Source organism: Botryllus schlosseri, chromosome 6 (assembly GCF_051294905.1).
Source record: "Botryllus schlosseri isolate E-star chromosome 6, Bs_hap1, whole genome shotgun sequence".
Taxonomy (NCBI): Eukaryota; Metazoa; Chordata; class Ascidiacea; order Stolidobranchia; family Styelidae; genus Botryllus; species Botryllus schlosseri.
Window position 1 is genome coordinate 4,645,851 of NC_137241.1, and position 21,431 is coordinate 4,667,281.

Below are 21,431 nucleotides of genomic sequence, written 5' to 3' on the forward strand. Positions count from 1 at the left end.
ACACCAGCGTTGCGCGAACAATCCGAACATATGCAAGATACAGTGATTTTTATCGACACCGATTACTTGATGACTTGGAATTGACTCGTGAATTTTGTTCCGAGTCACGAGTCAATCCACATTTCTGATACGCCGAGTCCAGTCAAGTCAAGTCATTTTAGCAAAGTGACTCGAGTCAAGCCAAGTCATACGAAAAAGTGACTCGAGTCAAGTCATGACTCGAGTCATCCCAACACTGGATAGGCGTACATCTGCGAATGGTTATCCTCCCAATATCATTTAAATTTGGCCGATTCTATTTTGCACTATAGATCAGTGCTTTTCAACCTGTTGCACAGAACGGAAAATAAATTGCAGTGGGGATGACAAGCGTGGTGTCGATGAGTGCGGATAAAAATCGTAACTAATAGTTACTTTTTCTGACGTGTAATAAATCGAAAAACCTAATCGGAAACTCAAGAACAGTGGCTCCCTAACTTTTGTCGTTGCGACTTAATTGTAAAAACTTGTTTGACGTACGACGCACCACTAATCGTAGACTTTACAATGACTTTGTCTCGCACCAGCCGTAGTGAATTAATATTGGCCCACTATAATTATTCTGTAATCAAAAGTCTGGTTCGAACGCGGGTTTAGTGGCAGGCATACAGTGGATCAGACCGTCTAAGCTTGCGACACGCGGGGAAAAAATGACGGAAAATTGACTTTCTGCTTTTTTTCTCTGAACAGACGCCATATTTCCGTAATAGCGGTTTGATTCGTACGGGGCACGAAGATAGCAGTGAATTCCAACATTACAGACTCACATTAGCAGGTTACCGTAACGCAAAGTATACCCCTTGTTAAAGTGTGGATCGAAAAAGTATAATTTTGGATAGCCATGGCACCAAACCCTTCTGCGTTGGGACACATGAAAGACGAGAAATTTTGGGCATCATACCGCTGGGAAGGTGCGGGGCCATAAATATCGGTGGCGACAAAACCTTGGCCGGAAATGACAGCCGCTGGTCGGTCGAAACTTTCGATAGTGATGTCTTCGAAATGGTCGGCAGTCGGCACCGACTAGTACCGCCCTTGTAATCCGAGTATACAGTAGTACAAGAATTTCTTGGAGGTGCAGAACTTCAATATACAATATGAATATAGTAATTAACAGTAATACAAATGTGAGGCGCAGAGGAAAGTAATTGCCCCAAATTTAAAATCACATGCGCGTTCAATTTTCGGTTGGTTCGTGCGCATGTAATTCTTTTCGCGAAAAGAATGCGGATGGCGCTAGAAAAGGTTGAAAAGCACTGATAAGGATAGGTCTGATTGTAAGATAATATCAAAAATTCTGCAAGCGGTATAGTGATACAGGCATGCCACTAACAGACATACCAACCAGCATTGCTTATATTCTTGAAATAAAGTCAGTGTCATCATCCAAGTTAATAAGGCTTGAAATTCAACGTGACACGAATGGCAATTGGACAGAGTTGTGAAAAGTAAAACCCACCGGCCTCTGCCGCTTCCACAGCTATGAGCTGTTCTTCAGCTGCTCGTTGTTCTTCGGCTAGTCGCTGTTTTTCGGCTGCCTGTTGTCCTTCCTCTTGTTGCGCTTTATGTAATTGGCTCCAGAATATATAACAACCAAGGCCAAGCGCAACTAGCAAAGCAAGCAAGTGCAGCGCGTACATGATCTCTAGAAGAGACAAAACTATTTGAATATTACGTAAAACTATATTTGAAGTATTACAGTACGTCGGGCCGATCGGTAGGCATTGTGAAGCAACCGGTATTATTGTGCGCGCAAAAATTTTTGCGTCATTATACTTCCTTATTGCGGAGTCCTGTGGCTAGGGTTGCATTTAAAACAAAAGGTTGTTTAAAACGCTTTGTTTAAAACATTTTGAACGAAAATTGTGTTTTTTTTAGTTGTATAATTATGCCATAATTGTGTACATACGCACCAAAACCATGTTGTATGAGCCTACGGGCGACTGCCACCCGATATCGCCGACGTATACGATACGGGATGGTTGCAGCCCTTAAAATAGTCGGTTCAACAGCTATAGTAGGTAAATATTTCGTCAAAGGAGATATTTACCCTATATTTTCAATTGTCAATATTAATCTCCTATGACGTCACAATTAAATATTTGTGACGCCATGGCTTGAAAATAAAATAAAAAATAAAAAAAAATTGTTTTAAACAAGGACCTTGTATTAAGCAGGTTTGTTTTAAATTGATTTTTGTTTTAAATGCAACCCTACGTGAGGCTGAGTGGTGTTAAATAATTGGGGCGAAAACACTTCGTTCAAGATGCAACCATAGAGCCGTTTTGGTATGTAATGGTATTGGTATGTAATGGTAATTTTATAAGAAGGCTACCTTTGCCAGGTGATGTCCTAAAGACACTGTCATAGTTTTGCGATATTTAGTGTATTCAATCACAACGGAATATGTTGGGATAAACCGTAAATGAAAACTATCACACGCTGTCGCGAAAATGTTGACAGAGCAGTTCGCCAGTTCATCTCCTACAACTACAACTGCACCGAATCGCCACTGTGAGTTAATGACATAGTGCGCCACTCGAAGATCGCAATCACCCATTTTGCTTGAAGAATGAAATACATGTATCAGACGACCAGTTACAGTCGACTCCGCGTAGTTCGGACACATTCTTTCCGCTCGCTTTTGGCCGGCTTTAGTGACGAAACGGTTTGTCCGAATTATGCACAAAATCGATTGTTAGTTGCAGGAACATGAATAAAGGCAGCGGGGATGTAATGACTCGAGTCACGATATCAAATAACACTCGACTTGACGTGGGTCATTTTGTGTATTGAATCAACCAAGTCATATGACTCGAGAGTCGAGACTAGGACGGCCAAGGCAGCCATTTTATTGTAACTTGGTAAAGTTGCCATATTATTGGAATTTCATCTATGTATATGAGAAATAGGGCCAGGAACTGTTAAGGGCAAGGAACATTAATATGCTTTGAACGCGAGGCATTCTATATCACCCTAGCAGAGTTGACAAAGTTGTCGGAACATTACTTGAACTGAAAAATCAACGGTTTGTACAAAGACTTTAACTCGGACTCGAGTCACAAGGTTCCGAGGGACAAGTCAATATCACTTTTACAGTTTTGACTCGAGTCAAGTCGACTCATTTTCACTTCACCACCGAGTCCAGTCCAAGTCCGAGGCACCTAGTAGGTAGAGGATGGAGTCCGAGTCATAGTCATTATGTTCACGGTTCAGTTTTCAGTTCAATCCGGTTCAATCCACTTTTTTTTAAAACTCTGCTCAAGTGATACAGAATGGCTCGCATTTATAATAGAGTAATTTTCCTCATTCTTAGCAGTTTCTGGCCCTATTTTCCAAGTGTCACGACTGATAGACGATACACCATTAAAGTTGCAACTTTACTATTCTTCGAAATTACAATATCTGTCTGTCTGTCTGTCTGTCTGTCTTGGCCGTCCTGGTCTCGAGTCATGCACATTGACTCGTGTACAAGTCGAGTCAATACGAAAACTGACTCGAGTCGAGTCATTTTACGCAGTTAAAAATATGACTCGATTCAAGTAGAGTCACCACCCTGACTTGAGTCACAACCCTGATTAGAACCCATTCAAAATCACCCAGGAATGTGAAATTTGGCTTCCCATACAATGACAGCGCGTAGAAGCAAGAACCAGGTGAGACGCAGATTAATCCGTCTCGTTGACTGCTGGCTGACAATCCGCTATAAACTTCGCAAAACGGCGGTATAGTATGATTCGTGCAGTTACGATAGGGTTACCATACGTCATCTTTTTAGAGGATTTGTCCTATTTTTGTACTTTTTTGAAAGTGTCCTCGGAGGACGCCTAAGGGTGGATTGCACAGATGTCGATTAAGTGGTAATCGTCGATTAAACGTCAGTAATCGGCTGCCTTCCGTGGTACAGATAACGATTAGCCACTAATCCGTGAATTTTAATCGGTCAAATGTTATCCGCCGAACGAGGTGTCTAGAAAGTTAATCGGCTGTGTGCTTCGCGGCGTGGCTGCTGTCTGGGCTGGCTATAGACACCTGTGCTTGGTACTGAGATGGTGTTGAGTAGAAGCTCTCGCGTGCAGTTGCGGTATTAGCTGGAATTATTGTACTCTGACACTACTACAACTGTTTGCGCATATAATAAGGCCCACCACAGCTGAGAGTACGTTATGATATGATTACCGGTATGCCATTTTACAGGCTGCATAAAAATCGGTAGTATACTTTGGAATTAGAGTATGAGGACGGAGAATTTCAATAGACAAGAAAAGTTTCGAATAATAGAGTTGATTGAAGAATATATTGCAACTGTGGAAAACAAAAAGACAGATGGCAAAACAACAAAACAAAAAGATGTCGCCTGGGATGCAATCAGCAAGAAATATGCAGCCATGAATAATGGTCCTGCGCGGACAACTGGCCAAATCCAGAATGCATGGAAAAATATGAAACAAAAAGCAAAAAAGATTTATGCCTCACGACGCGTGGAACGGGCCAAAACTGGTGGTGGCCCACCGCCACCTCCAGTTGACGACCTCTTGGAAAAGGTTTTCGGTAGGTAACTTGACTGGCAATTCTGAAAAATTCGCATTAGCTGATTTATTGTTTCCATCTGTGTTTATCGTGACTCGCAGCGTGCTTCATACATATATTGACGCTCGTTTTGAGCCGAATATATGAATTTTGATGAGCTTGAAAAACATACATATATTGTCTTTTTGTATTCCCAAAAAACTAACCATATCCAGAGTCTGCTGCACATCAGCTATACGAAAATGGCACATGGGGAACACTGCTCAGCGAATCTCGAATGTGAACCGCTTCTTGATTAATCTGCATTTGTTTTCATAAAACTGGTATATTTATTATCCCTTTCAGAACTTATCCCATCTCAAATTGAAAGTCTGAAACATCCGTATGACGACGATAGTGTATTGGATAGCTACCCAAACAATGGTGAGCACATTATTTTTTTGAATATATAGGCTAACTATTACAACCAACGGCTGAGGAACTAGCATCAAATTTTAATTTGTAACAGTCTGGCATATTGAAGCGGTGAACCGAGTCAACTCAATTCATCCCATTCCAAACTGATAATTCTAACTCCACTCAATTCATGATTTTAGTCTTCCGCCCTTCCTATGTTTCGCGATGATAAGATAAACCATGAAAGAAAAATTTGAAAGTAACTTTTCTAATGTATTTCTAACTAAAATTTTCTAGATATTTGAGAAAGATTCATACTGAAGCATGTATTAGCAGTCCAGTAACAAGTTTTGTAGGCCTTCATAGATTTTACTGTTCTTCTGAAGCATTGCATTTTTATTCAGATGGATATTCCCAGGATTCAATCTGCACCTTCATCATTAACGATGATGTGAACACAGAGGCTGGCTCGTCATGTCACAACAGCGATGGTAAGTATAGGTAGTAATTTCAATTCATGTTGGTACCAACGTAGCCGAATACTGTGTAAGCATATTTTCTGTACCACCATCACTGCTGTGTGTTATGTATTTTGGTTGGATTAAAATAAAGACTCTCTCACACGAATACTTCAAATAGAAGATTGGAGGTTGTTTTGACTGACAACAACATGCTCTATCAAGATACAACTGTTGTTATCCGTACTTTTCTTGCAGCAAATGAAACCGCTGCTCTTTTCGTTGATGGCGATGTAACACTACCTTCAGTACCCTTGAAAGACTTTGCGATGGAATACCAGACCGGTAAGTGTTAGCATTAGCATACAATATTGCAACCCACAGTTTATTCATTGCTGCATGCAGATATACAAGAGGAAACGGAGAAAACAAACAGATCGACACCGATTGTCTCAAAAAAGAGGGCCAGAATTCAAAGTCTGGAAAAGCCAGGTGTGTTGAGAGAAAAAATTATATTTTAATCATAATGTTGCTGATCAAAATGTGGTGTTCAGAAATGAGTGTCCTGGAAATGGCCAAGGAGCAACACAATATCAGAATGAAGTATTTCGAATTGAAGATGCATGTCAAACGGGAGAAACTGGAAATTAAAAAGCAAAAACTGGAAATGGCAAAAGAACTGCACGCAGCAAAATTGAAAAAATACAGCGACGAAACGAAATAGAACAACAAAAACCAGACTTGGACAACTAGTTAATTGGCTGTCTAATTAGACTAGTTAGTGCGAAATGATGGTAATATAATTCCAACCAAATTTCTGGTTTTGCTGAAAATGCTACAGCAGAAACCTCCAATAAAGCGATTCAATTTCCAAATTTTGACATATTCAGATATCCCCATTCTAACTTAATTACAAAATACCTACCATATCTATAATTCTGTGCTAATTTTCTAGTTGTCCAATTCTGAGTAAAGCATACTGGATCTGGTAATAAAAGTAATTGACCAGGAATTGAATGTGTGATTATTGATGTTCAAACAATAGATGAATTGATATAGACACTCAAGAAAAGTGATTTTGCACAATCTCTCTCCGCTTCATGTTGCCTGAAGTCGTGCTCGGTTGTGCTGTCACGTTATCGGTGTCGCTAACCTCCGCGGTGTATTCGCTCAGATCAATTTCCCTCCGCCTCATACAAAAATTATGCAGGCAAACAGTCGCAACAATAATTGTGAAAGAATTTTGCAGCTTGGTACGAAGAGGTATTGCTAGACATCGGTACCTTTGTTTCCATACCCCGAAAGTCCTTTCTATTTTAATACGGGTGGCAATGTGGGACTTATTATATCTTGATTCCGACAGAGTGGATGGATTTAAAATAGGGGTCATGAGGTATGGCAAGCACGGATAGCCACTGTCTCCAAGTAGAACACCATCAGTTTTTTGAATTGCCATGGGAAGAGTACTGTTTTCAAGGACCCTGCTATCATGTGTACTTCCTGCCCATCTTGATACCACATGAATGAATTCCATATTGGAATCACAGGCAAGTTGTACATTAATTGAGAAATAGCCTTTTCGATTACGATACAATTCAGCGTTGTCACCGCCAGGACTGCAAATTCGGACATGGGTACCATCAACCAGGCCAACTACTCCTGGGAATTGATGTTCCTCATAAAACGCGTTCATTTGGGCACGCACTTCCTGTGGTGTTGAAGGGAATTTCATAAAAGCATGTCTTTTGCCAGCTATCGCCCTCGACACTTGATGTAGGCTACAATCCTGCAAACACTGCTCTTATCCATTGGTATCAAATCACCATCAGTCCTTTGGAAATGACCCGCAGCAAAAAAGCGAAGGGTGACAAGCAGCCGGAAGTGGGGCGGGATAGCATGACATCGACTACTTTCATACGTCAAATCATCTTTGATAATGGACAGTAAATCCACAGTGGATTGTCTTGACAGCCGATACCTATCGACAAATTTCTCATCAGTCAGACATTCCAGTGGATTGGCTCTGTCTTTGACCAATCTTCTTGGCACTCTTTCTTCTACAAGACTCTCTAACCTCCGGAGCGTAGCAAGAACATCGAGGTATGGATCCATTGTTCTTCTCGGTTGTTATTTGACTATATTGGTGTAGCTTTCTATTAAAACAGGTTGTATTGAATTTTTTGGTCACTGTAAAACTATTGATAAACTGAAGAGAGGCTTGGTTGTCAGCTAACAATATTACTCAACTGGGTAACAGCAGTTAACTTTGCATTGCAAAATTGTATCATAAATGCATACCTATTTTCACAGCATTTGAGCAAATATGCATATGCTTATTGTAGGATAACATCTCCACATTGCACAACAGTTAAATCCTTGCAATGGCTGAAATATACTTCTACACTCCTTCAGAACCAATTGGTATGGAGAAATCTGATGCTAATGTATGTTCTGCAGAATCTACACAGATGTTTTGTATGAACTCAATTTATAAATATTCACATTGGTGAAGTGGCTATCGCGACGACTGCATCAATAAACGTGTTAACGGAAAATGAAATTCCTTATTAAACGTAGTTAGATAAATGCCATGCAATATACGAAATTTGCAGTAGGATATGTACAGTTTCTGGCATAGCTACACCGGTAAGACGATGATTTTGGTAGTCTAGTCCTACAATACATTTTATCATAACCTCGAAACGTTTTTATTCTGGCTTCGCATTTTCTACAGTAGAAGGGGAAGCTTGGCGTTCATAACCTAGCACTATGCAGTGGCAACAGTTTAGTTAGATCTGCAACGAATAAACCTCATACAACAACTTCACTGACATCAACTAAACATAGGCTACACATCTATGAAGATCGCATCTCTCCCTTATGACGACACAGTTCATACCGCCACCGACCGAAAACAGCTGATTGCTAACGTAAGTCATTTGCGTCGATTTGCGTCAGTAATCCGCGATAAGATAACTCACAGGCGAATCCGTATCTGTACCACAGAGTCACTAGGTGACCTTGCTCGCTGATTAAATTATCGCCGATTAAGGCAATCGGTGATTACTTTTCAATCGGCATCTGTGCAATCCACCCTCAATGTCCTCTTTGAGAATTTGTCCTCCTTTTTGAGAATTTTGGTTAAACGTACGTGTAAATTGGACCGAGATATAGGAAATCAGCGGGCAAATACCTGACCGAAGGGGTTTTCGAGACTACAGCAAGAAAAATGAACTTTTTAGTCGACCAACGGAATATATCACGCCGTCAGGAAAAAGTTACTATTTTTTCAGGATTTTACTCCAGTATTCTAAGTCTGAATTATTTTTTTTTTAAATTGTCCTCTTTTCAGATTCCCAAGATATGGTAACCCTAAGTTACGACGGCCTACAATCCACTTGATACAGACATCGCCAGATGCATGCACTAACAGCTCGGTTAACAATTGTATCACCGGCCGGTGATTTTTGATACGAAACCTTGAAACTGATGTAAGTATACGATTGTCGCTAAAACTGTGGCATCCACTGTGAATATGAATATGAAGACCTCGACCATACATGCGAGAAACCCTTACCCTATGGCTCCTATAATCGGATATGTCCTGCCCATAAGCGCCGAGTTACGTGGTGGCGCAGCCACCCCATTGCACATTTATAGGGTGGCGGACACCCCATGCAATAATATTAAACGCCCGCGGTCTGCTATTTCTAATCGTCAGCGCTGTCAATTAACGAGTCCGTGATAGCGCGTAAATGCCAAGTATTTACCATTAACCGATACGCGGAAGTCGCGCACCAATAATTGAATACGCAGCTTCTTCGGCGACGACGAACTCAACGCCCCAATAAATTCTAATCCGTGATTAGTAAGGGTGGATTGCACAGATGTCGATTAATGCCTAATCGCCGATTAAACGTCAGTAATCGGCTGGCTTCCGTGGCACAGATGCCGATCTGCCACTAATCGGTGAATTTTAATCGACCAAATGTTATCCGCCGAGCGAGGTGTCTAGAAAGTTAATCGGCTGTGTGCTTCGCGTAGACTGCGGTCTGGGCTGGCTACAGGTACACTAGTATTTGGTATTGAGATGGTGTTAACTGGATGCTCTGACGTGCAGTTGCGGTATTAGCTGAAAACATTGTACTCAGACACTACTACAACTGTTGGGGCATATTATGGGCGTGGGCCTACCACAGCCGATAGTACCTTATGCTATGATTACCGGTATGGCATTTTTTACAGATTGTACAGAATTCGATAGTATACTTTGGAAATAAAATACGAGGACGGAAGATTGCAACAGACAGGAAAAGTTTAGAATAATTAAATTGATAGAACAATAAATTGAAACCAAAGAAGACAAAAAGACTGACGGCAAAACAAAAAGATGCGGCCTGAGATGTAATCAGTAAGAAATATGCAGCTATGAATACCGGTCCTGCGCATGCAGCCGTACAACTGGCCGAATCCAGAATGTATTGAAAATTTTGAAACGAAAAGCAAAAAAGTTATATGCATCGCGACGCGTCGAACGGGCCAAAACTGGCCGACCTCCAGTTGACGAACTCCTTGGAAAAGGTTTTCGATAGGAAATTTTACTGACAATTCTTTAAAATTCGCAGTAGGAGATGTATTGTTTCCATCTGTGTTTATCGTGACTCTCTGCGTGCTTCATACTCAACGTTTTAACGCTCGTTTTGAACTGAATAGACAAATTTTGATGATCATGAGAAACATGGATTTATTGTCTTTTTGTAATTCCCAACAAACTAACCATATCCAGAGACTGCTGCACGTCATCAGCTATACGAAAACAACACATGGGGAACACTGCTCAGCAAATTCCTAATCTGAACCGCTCCTTGATCAATCTGCAATTGATTTTTATAGTACTGGTATATTTATTATCACTTTTCAGACCTTATTCCATCTCAAATTGAATGTTTGAAACATCGGTATGACTACAATTGCGTATTCGATAGTCACAAGAACAATGGTGAGTGCATTTAGGACGTAAACTTTTTTAATATGTTACAACCAATGACAGAGGAACTTGCATCCAATTTTAACGTGTAACAGTCTGGCTTTGCTACTGTGCAGGTGCCTGAGCAGTATCGTTGGCCATATTATTGTTAGGCTTGCAACCCGACTTGAAGATTTGACTTCGAGTCAGGATTTCTCATATACCGTATGTCATATTGAAGCAGTGACTCGAGTCAAATCCATTCATCCTATTCCAACTCGAGTCAAGTCATGATTTTAGTCATCCATCCTTCCTATGTTTCGCGAGGTTAAGATAAACCGTGATAAAATAATTTGAAAGTAACTATTCTAAGGTATTTCTAACTAAAATTTTTGAATAAAATGTCTATTCAGATGCATGTTCGAAGATTCAGTTTGCACCTTCATCATCGACGAGGATATGAACACAGAAGCCGGTTCTTCATGTCACAACAGCGATGGTAAGTTGAGGTACTAATTTGAAATCCATATGAATCGTGTTGGTACTAACATAGCCACACGAATACTTCAAATAGAACATTGCGGGTTGTTTTGATTGACATTAACATTGCTCTATTGAGTTTCAATACAACTGTTGTTAACCATAGTTTTCTTGCAGCAAATGAAATTGCTACCCTTTTCGTTGTTGATGGCGATGTGACGCTTCCTTCAGTTCCCTCGACAGACTTCAGGATGGAACACCAGACCGGTAAGTGTTAGCATACAATGATGGTGATGCAACCCACAGTTTATTCATTACTACATTCAGATATGCAAGATGAAACAGAGAACACAAAAAGCTCAACACCAATTGTCTCGAAAAAGAGAGCCAGGTGTGTTGATGAAAAAAAATCATATTTTAACTATAATTTTGGTGATCAAAATGTGGTGTTCAGAAATGAGCGTCCTGGAAATGGCAAAGGAGCAGCATGATATCAGAATGGAATATTTTGAATTGCAGATGCCTCTCAAGTAACAGAAACTGGTTGACCAAATTCTTGATAAACTGAAGTGAGGTTTGGCTGTCAACAAACAAGATTACTCAACTGGGTAACAGCAGATAACTTTGCATTGCAAAATTGTAACATAAATGCTTTACTGTTTGTACAGCACATTGCACAACAGTTAGATCTTTGCAATGGCTGAAATTTACTTCTACACTCCTGCAGAGCCGATTGTCATTGGTATGGAGAAATCAAAATCGTATGCAAATGTGTGTGTATGAGCTCAATTTGTATATCTTCACATTGGTGAAGCGGCTATCATGACAAATGCACCAATAAACGGAAAATAAAATTCTATCTGAAAAGTATCTATCTAGTTCTAGATATCCCTGAGTAATGAGATAAATGTCCTGCAATATACGAAATTTGTAGTAGAGTTTCTGGCATAGCAATACCGATATAAGACGATGATTTTGGTACGCTATTCCTACAATACCTCTTTTCGTAACCTCAAAACGTTTGTTCTGACGCGTTCTGGCGTTCATAACCTTACACTGTGCAATAGCGACAGTTTAGTTAGCTGCTATACGCACATGACATCAACTAAACATACATATCTATGAAGAGCGCGTCTCTCCCTTATGACGACACAGTTCATATCGCCACCGACCGAAAACAGCTGATTGCTAACGTACGTCATTTGCGTCGATTTGCGTCAGTAATCCGCGATAAGATAACTCACAGGCGAATCCGTATCTGTACCACAGAGTCACCAGGTGACCTTACTCGCTGATTAAATTATCGCCGATTAAGGCAATCGGTGATTACTTTTCAATCGGCATCTGTGCAATCCACCCTAAATCACTAATGAGACAATCGAAGCAACGTCGTTTACGACGTCGATTTCGACACGCTTGCGCTGAGAAACACCATCTTCTCTCGCGACCAGACCAGGGATATCTAGTTTTAGATATCCCTGGACCAGACGAGCGAATTCACGTTCTCCTTCTCTTAATCAAATTGTATTTGCGCGCACATTGGTTTACAAAATAATTCTCGAGTTTCGTGATAGTCTCTTTAATTGGAGGCTTGGAGAGCAGAATACGACAGTGTGCTTGTGTACGTAGCCTATGCCTGCGAATTAAAAGTCATTCCTGCGCAAAGTGCGCATATGGCATATTCATTACTGTAACATGGCTTTGTCAACTTTTATCGGGAAATGCAACAATGCAGCTCAAACGTCTTTATAATGAGCAAACAATTGTCGCGATGTCAGACTCGGAACCCCATCGTGATGTACGCAAGTTGAGGAATTACTGATTAGATGCGCGCTTTTTCGTTTGCTATCATTTGAAGGCTAGTAATTCTTGTCTTCTTTATACACTCGCATTCCCTCGGTGTCACTTGTCAGTGTTTGATTTGTTATTAATGCTGCGCATTGTACAGTGCACGGCGTTGAATTACGTTGTCAAATATTGATGCAACACGATATTCTCGGTGGCGCAAATTCTGAATTTATTCTATTAGTTTCAACGGGAACCTTCTATGTTCCAATTAACTTCATTGCTGGACGGACTCTATCGAGCGCAACCATATCGCAGATCGCATTTCAAACCTTTGGGATATGTATTTCTATTGATATGGCCGCGGCATGCGCCCATATTGCTCTTGCTGCAATAACACGTGGATAATTAAAAGCGCACCATTTTACAATCAAATTCGGCTGGCTGATCGGGGCATAGGTAGGCCGTAGGCCCCGGCGGACTGATATTAACCAGCGCGTTGTCGGCATTAAAACCCCAGGTGCGTAGCCAGGGAGTTTCTCATTTATAACTAGAAATCACGTCGTTTTGAAATGCCAATTCACCAATTCGTATTATCGATGCTGCGTACTGAAAATTAGCGAGAATCATTTGTATGCGAAATGGGTCATTGATATTTCATGTGCAGTGTGCACTGTGCACTATCGTGGTTTGATTTGGCGCGTCCGCATGCAGGCCTGCTACCGTCCGCAGAAACACTTTCGCCAAACAGTATCAATCTCTAAGCGTAATATTGTTTGTGTTCATGTATCTATATTTGATTAAAACTTATGCCCGCGTCTGAGCAAATTGAGCTGGTTGCTATTGCCAAATTTGGGTATTTAGGTTTGACTAGCGCACCCTGTAATTGTAATTATTGCTGGTTTGCGGCATGTCTGCAATTTTGTTATCAGCGCATCCTTGCCGGCCGATTGTACAGTCCGATAACATTGATCACTACTATATATTTCGCACAGCCTACAGATGATGATTTCAGCAAACGAACGATCCTTATTGAATGTGGAAATTCGACCTCATCGTTAGAAACGTAGATTTTATCGCGCTCTCTGAGAAAGACCATCTTCTATCGCGATTTGACGACCAGATATATGTTCAAGTTCACCTTCTACAAATGCATCGATGAGGGCCGCAAGCTGCGTTTAAAATATTTTGTGAACCATTGTAATAAATATTCTCGGAGCGCAAAGTTGAACAGTGTTTTATTGTGTGTGCCTGCTAGATGGAATTTATTCCAGTGCCCATAATATTTTTAGCGGTCGATGCAACGCAGATCCAAGAAGCTTTCTTTAATAGCACAGAACAGCCAAATAGTAGTAATTGGTGGTCAGAAACTTGTAGATTTACCAGGATCAAATCATACTGCAATATATCAACACAGTGTTTCCCAACCTTTTTTCACCCACGTACCACTTCGAGGTTTTATGCAGTGCTCGCGTACCACCTACATAATTTACGCGCGCCATAAGCAGTCAAAAATGTTCCCACCATTTATCACGTCATAATCACGTATTCGACCTATGTGGGTATAATAACTATGGCGATTTTTTTACCTAATAAATGGAGGATTTTGACCAAAAAAGACTTACTTTGGACCAAATTTTGACCTCACGTTTGCAAATAAGGTGTTTTCGCACATGATGTTAGAATTGTTCTACTTATATTCATTTCTGGGTGGGAGTCTATGTCCTTACGAAGTAGTTTGGCCTGAAAAAGCGTTTTTGACTTAAAAACTGACAAATATTTACATGATAAAACTTCATTTAAATGATATCTGGCCCTATGAAGAATTTCAGTAAAACACCACGTATTATGGTAGAGGTAATTAAAACTTGCTGTAGTACAACGAAAGATACCTTCCTACATTCTGGGGTAGAAAGTGTCTGTCCTTACAAAGTAGCTTGCCAAGAATGGTGAAAGAACGTTCAACAGCAGCAGTTGTTGGCTGACAACACTGAAGTTGTGCGTACACTGCTGGTGACACACCGTGCTGCTTAATTCTGACAATGCTGTCTACACCACAATTTTTCATCATGCGCTTCTTGATATAAGAACCATGCAATGCCCAAGCAGTCTTGCTTCAGTTAGGATATTGCGGTACGCTGACCATAACACCATTTCAAATGTCAACCTATTTGTTTCGTTTGACCGTTTATGATTCACGATGAGCAGAGAATGACATGTCAAAAATCGCCCAAGTAATAACAAATTCTATTAAACTAGGCATTATCAGCCAGGGTTGATGGGATGCATGAAATTGTTTTTTCACCACTAGTCAAAAACTTTGAACTACCTTCGGTCGATAAAAAAACAAAATCTACTCGCGTACCACCTGGAAGACCTTCGCGTACCACTAGTGGTACGCGTACCACTGGTTGGGAACCACTGTTTCAACAAATATAGAAATAACAAAGTTAGATGAATCTAATTGTCTGTATACGACTCTGCGACTGAAGCGCGAGCACGTCTGCTACGGCGCTATACTTGGCGATTTCTCAAAGCATGTGCTTCGCAGACTACTTCATCAATAACATTAAGGTCGTGGGAAATGAGGTTAGGAGCAGGGATGCGTGAGAAGGTTATTGGCACCCTGCTGATGTTACAATATTAATCCTATTATGCTTTGCGAACGTAAATCGAAAAATGCAGCAATGCAGTCAAAATCGATGTCTTAATAATTAGCAACCAATTGTCGCGATGCGAGCTACTCAATACTAAGTAAAACCCCATTGTGTTGGCGGTAAGGAATGATTACTTATTGTCCGCGCGCGTTTGTAATCATCATTCTTGTCTTGTCCAGCGACGTATGCCGAGCGCGCAGTGACCTAATTTCGCAATCATCTCAGCGGGAGAGCGTGTCGCGTGCGTTACATTGTGCGACATGCGTGCACTTATGCACATTGCACATGCACAGACGAATCTCGCTAATTAGTCGCGACCCCGCGTAACACTGATAATTAGAGCCCGACCGATATTGGATTTCTGAGCCGATACCGATAAGACCGATATCCAGTACCTCCACCGATAACCCCGATATATTCAGCCGATATTCAAAAGATGTGGAATCTAGCTCAAGGCCCATATTTAACACCTCAGAGCATTTATTTCAACAACTTTACAGCCATTGATATGCTTGAACATGAAATAAATGATTTAGGGGCTATAAAAATATATCAAAAAAGCACCAATCAAGCAGTTGCAGATTACAGTTCACGAAGCACAATTTCTCGGCCCTTTCTCCAAGGAGTGATTTTCTGTGGTCTTCCATAAATGATGTATATAGTACTAAACAAACAGTCTTTCACTTGGTACCATAGTTAGTGGCACAGCAAGAATTGGAAATCTTTCTTCATTTCGGTTCCACCGCTCCCTTGCAGGGGATCTTTCCTTCAAGGTTTCACTAAATATTGATATTCTTCTGGCAGTGCACCTGGAGCCTTCAGCACACCATTAACAAATAGCTGAAGAGGATGCCCAAATCAACTCAAATTGTCCACGTCTGCAACTGCTCCACACATCCCTTGCGCTTAGGCCTTGACCGCATTTCAACAATCAATTGATCAATAATAATTGGCCAATGTCAGCATGGAATCAAATATTTTCGTATCAATTATTGGCTTTACTCCACGTTTGCTTGATTTTCTTTCCCTCTATGCTCGCATATTTCCTATCATGGTGGCCCCGCAGGCCCCAGTCAGACGACTTCATACATTACTGGTATAAATAGCTCTGTTGGTCTTGATAACGAACCAATAGCACTATCTTCAGAGAAACGTTTCGACGCGACGCTTTTCTCTATCATCACGAGGGTCAGTCCAGTATGATTGAAGTTCCCATTTTTCTTACTGATTGAAATCTTCTGCAGACAACTATCCAGTATCCATCCAGCTGCTCTCTGTCTTCATGGTGATCGATTACTGCAGGGGGATTCCCACGAAGTCAGATGCAGTATGCATTATATGCAGCTTGGCCATTTATTTTTATAATTTACCGTCCTCACGTCTTCTATCGACTTCTCTGACTCCCTGCCACCATGTTGTGACGTCACGAAAATAGCCGATATTTTTTTACCTTCAATGGCCGATACCGATATTTCTCTCCAAGCGTGATATCGACTCGATATTATCGGCGAGCCGATAATCGGTCGGGCTCTACTGATAATACGACTTCTTGAATTGCAACTGAATATTAGCGTCAGAATGGTCACTTCAAAAGGACGGGGTTTTGCGTTTCAAAATGAGGGGGTTTCGGGTGATATATACTGAAATAAACGGGGTAAATGACAGATTGTCCAGAATACAGCAAATGAGATAGTTCGTGCAATTAGGCGTTAATATCGCTGGTCAGCCCGTTTCCAACACAGATAATGCCAAATATCTCGGGGTTTTACTGAACTCGAACAGGTCCTGGAAGAGTCATATTCAGTCCCTAGACACTAAATTATCACCGAGGTGCGACATGTTCTACAGCCTTGTACGCTTCATGCCAGCATGGGTTCTGATACTCTTTAAATCCTTAATCCAATCGAAGTTTATGGCAGCCTCTGTTAGGGGGCTACCAGTAAAACTGCACTGAAGCCACTGCAAAAACTACAACATAAATTACTCCGAATCATAACTAGGGCCCCAAAGGGGCCTGGCTGCCCATTCAACAAGTCGCTTCTGAAGAGATTCGGTGTCCTAAACATAGGAGATATGCGGAAACTAGAAATCGCAAAGTTTATGTTTCAGTTCCATGCGGTCGTTGCCCCGAATATTTCAATGACTTGTTTACCTCGGAATCAAAAGCGCACAAGTACAACACACGCGCGTCCACGTCGTCTAAATATCATGTGATCAACCGAAAGGATCATCGCTCTATCATATATGCCGGACCTGATGTGTGGAACAGTATCCCGCCGGCTATCGGACGGTCGACGAGCATGTCGACATTCAAGCCGAAATACAAGCAATTACTACTAAATAAATACAGCCCATCCTCAACATTACCGAACCGCGACTGACCTATCGATCTCGCTTTCCATGACATGCCGCCCTACTTCTTGTCACTTTCTTTTTTCTATACTATCTTCTATAATTTCATTCAGTGTGCAATGTGTGCCCTGTGCATACCTGCTCTTTACATCGCCAAGGCCAAGGTGGGTGTCTCATTCCATAGACTAATCCAAGTCGCTTTGACATATTCCTGTCTTTTCATTGTATCGCATTTTGTGGTGTATTCAACTGATAAAAATTGCTAATTTACCAATGATAATGATGAAATTATTACAGCCTTCAGATAGAGAGACAAACATATACAACTGAGAAACACTGGTAATCAACTAGCGACCACACACAGCAACGTAACCATCAGCATATGGACGACAAACTAAAGAGGCGAGCTCTATGAACGGAAGAGTTACGAGATACCTGATTACTTAATAATTACTACTGCAGATTCCTGCAGGAACAAAACGATAGTAGATATGGTGCACAACACCATTACAAGTCGAGTGGTGAGATAGGGTACTAAGCGTAGTGGTATCATCCTCAGCTACAACACCGATGGGTTGTGGGTTCGAGTCAGAGCGAGGTCGACTTCAGAATTCCTACCTAAGTGTTAGAGGTCTATCTGGGTTTCTCCTTGCCATCTCATCCGCGTAAGCGGTGTTTTGCGAAAAGCCTAGAAGTGCAGGGTTGTGCTCAATGATATATATATATCATTGGTTGTGCTACAAGTCGGCAGATACAGAGTCAAAAATAAGGAATATCGGCCTGGTGTAAATGACCGTAGTAGTCGACAAACGCCACGAATACAACAAACAACAACCATTATAAGTCGCACTATGAACTCATATAATATAATTATATCAAGACTGATGTATTCGGAAACCTCCAAGAACGCGACGTATGATGAATTGACGTGTTGTGATTCGTGACGTGACATGACGTAGTGATGTATTCGAAATGTCTTTTGGGATGAACATTAGGGATGGTGCGAACGTGAGGTTCATTGTTGCGAACCTCAGGCAATTGGAAGTCGCGTTCGCAAACGAACCTTATTACAGAATATGTGTCATGTAAAATATTGTTTCACGTCATTATAACATCTTTGGTTGGCAGCATGAAAAAAAATAAACTCAGCTCAAACCAGCATACGCCTGGTAAGTTCGTTTTGGAAAGGAAAAGTGACAAAAGTAATAATACGACACGATCCAATTGCATTCAATCGTAATCATCACCACTATCAACTCTCTGTCGCTTCTATCTTCGTTGAGGACGGTACTCCAGGCACCGGATGCGACTTGACAAACTGAACTGCTGTGCTCTCATCAATGATCAGATATTGCTCATCTCCGGCTTTTTCCTGAAAACGTATTTTTTTCTTCAAGAACCTATGAAGCTTTTGGTTGGCTGATACTTATCGACTTTGATGTCTATCACTGAAACCATTTTACAGACTGGTGCTCAGCAATAAAAGCAGAAACCATATGTTATTCTTTGGCTGTTTTCTCGGCATCACTTGGTTTTCTTGTCCGGATGAAGAAATCAATACTTTGTACGAATTGGTATACTTTCACACTCTGCACATGCTTGGCAGATTTTCCATCTACCAGTAGCATCGATTTATTGGTCATTTCTTATTCTGATGCTACGGCGGACACAACAATGCATCTGTGTTCTTTCTCTTGCTCTTTACGCCGCTCTTTCAGTTTCCAATCGATACCCAACTTCTTGAATATAAAACTGTACATACCATCTTTGACCATTTAAGGACATTGTATAAAGGACTTCAGACTACTAACCAACCTGAAGCTAAGTAAATTCCTAAAATAGTTTCTTTGTGATGAAATATCACACAGTCTATCAGACCTGGGCCAAGTGCCACCCGCTGTCCAAATTCGACCCGCGGAGCAATTATGAGCGGCACGCGAAAAGTTGCTTGGAATTCAAAACACAAAACTTGATTTTTAATGTTACTGCAAGGACTAAAACGATAGGCTTTATTAACTGAACCGAAAATTCGTTATTTTCAAGCCTGTTCATGTACCGCTATTACTTCTGGGTTGCCCTTGTCACATTACGCATCACACGGTCTGTTTCAAATTGTTATGAGTAGGGCGGTTTTTTTTTTGACCTAAAAAAAGAAAATTTTGACCTAAAAAATCAAAATTTTGACTTTTTTTGACCTAAAAAACTGAATTTTGACCAAATTTTGACCTAGCGTATGCAAATTAGGTGTTTTCCCACATAATGCTAAAATTGTACCACTTATCTTCATTTCTGGTTTGGCCTGAAAAAACGTTTTTGGCTTAGAAACGCAACTTTTTACATGAAAAAAAACAATAGTTTAACGAAATCTGGCCCTATTAAGAATTCCAGTGGTTACAATATGTATTATGGTAGGAATACCCAAAATATTTTGTAGTACAACGAGAGATACTTTCCTACTTTCTTGGGTAGAAAGTGCACGTCCTTACTAAGAAGCTTGCCAAGGACGTTCAACAGCAGGAGTTGTTGGCTGACAACACTCAAGTTGTGCGTACACTGCTGGTGCTGGTGACACACCGTGTTGCTTCATTCTGACAATGTTGTCTACATCACAATTTTACATCATGCGCTTCTTAATGTAAGAATGATGCAATGCACAAGAAGTCTTTCTTCATTTAGGATATTGCGGTACGTTGACCATAACACCATGTCAACCTATTATTTGTTTTATTTGACCGTTTATGATTCACAATGGGCAGACGATTAGCCGTTTACAACGGTAGGCCTATAAAATAGGCTAAAAGCGGTAAAATATCAAATTATAAGTTCACCGACAGTGCAAAATCTACAATACCAACAAAATGCACACGTCAATTTTTTTGACTTTATGAAAAATTTTGACAAATTTTGACCTAACGCTACAATTTTGACAAAATTTTGACAAATTTTGACATGTCAAAAAAAACCGCCCTAGTTATGAGATACGTTTCCAAATACCTAATTCGTGAAACAAGTCAATCAGTGCCCGTGATTACCATGAGTCATCACCACCCATAAAAGATGAACAGGCATGTCAAAAACAGACGCCGAAAGCGGAAATTCAAAGAAGGTTTGGAGCACTAAATATTTGATTACTGGAGTCAGGGGTAAACCTGTGTTTTAGTAGTTAATCGGAGAAGGTCGCCGTGTTCAAGGAGTATAATTTAGGCCATTTTTATTACAAAAACACGAAGACATACTGTTGTGTTCGTGCATTTTACGTTGGTATATCGTTTGTTTCTTATTTATCTATAAGATTAGAAATTACCGCCAATCATTATTTCCTCGTGTGTCTTGCTTCGTATTTATACCCTGTGTTCGTTTAACTGAACTCTGGATCGTGTCGCCTGTCTTAAAGTTATTCTGCTGATAATATACTGATTTCATATTGCAACCTCGTCGTATGAGTTATTGTTCAAACAAGATCAAGAACATAAAATCCGTTCAAGGGTGCGCGAATAAGTGCGGAGCGGATCAACAAATTCTCTGGTACGACTCCGATCCGGTTTTTCAATTCTCTGGTCCAGCTCTGATCCGGCTCCGGCCGTATCACGAAAAAGTACTGATCCAGCCCCGATCCGGCTCCGGCCAAAAATGAAAAAGTCCGGCTGGAAATCCTGCCCTACACGGTACGGTTGTTGCGTGAATATATAAATATGGCTCGTTTATTTTCGCACTGGCTTGGCGGTTAGTAGCGTGTGGTTCGTTGGTAGTTATTTAGGTACAAAAGTC

General features: G+C 40.8%; 2 protein-coding genes and 1 long non-coding RNA gene across 4 annotated transcripts in view; 2 read left to right on the forward strand and 1 right to left on the reverse strand.

The window, feature by feature from the left end:
• The window catches only part of LOC145440458 (uncharacterized), a 162,064-nt gene that overhangs the window by 12,484 nt on the left and 128,149 nt on the right, over window positions 1–21,431 (reverse strand). For both annotated transcript variants that reach the window (XM_080318069.1, XM_080318068.1), the window contains exon 2: window positions 1,499–1,684. In XM_080318069.1, coding sequence (XP_080174195.1) covers window positions 1,499–1,679 — 181 coding nt within the window. In that variant the 5' untranslated portion in view covers window positions 1,680–1,684. The remainder of the gene's footprint in view (window positions 1–1,498; window positions 1,685–21,431) is intronic.
• On the forward strand, window positions 4,185–6,248 carry LOC145441042 (uncharacterized). Its single transcript, XM_080318827.1, has 6 exons — window positions 4,185–4,590; window positions 4,915–4,992; window positions 5,370–5,456; window positions 5,682–5,768; window positions 5,829–5,915; window positions 5,978–6,248. The coding sequence occupies exons 1-6, from the start codon at window positions 4,275–4,277 to the stop codon at window positions 6,145–6,147; spliced, it is 825 nt and encodes a 274-aa protein (XP_080174953.1). The 5' UTR covers window positions 4,185–4,274; the 3' UTR covers window positions 6,148–6,248.
• On the forward strand, window positions 9,299–11,437 carry LOC145442083 (uncharacterized). Its single transcript, XR_013915937.1, has 4 exons — window positions 9,299–10,888; window positions 11,047–11,136; window positions 11,197–11,260; window positions 11,389–11,437. It is a non-coding gene; the product is annotated as an uncharacterized LOC145442083 (long non-coding RNA).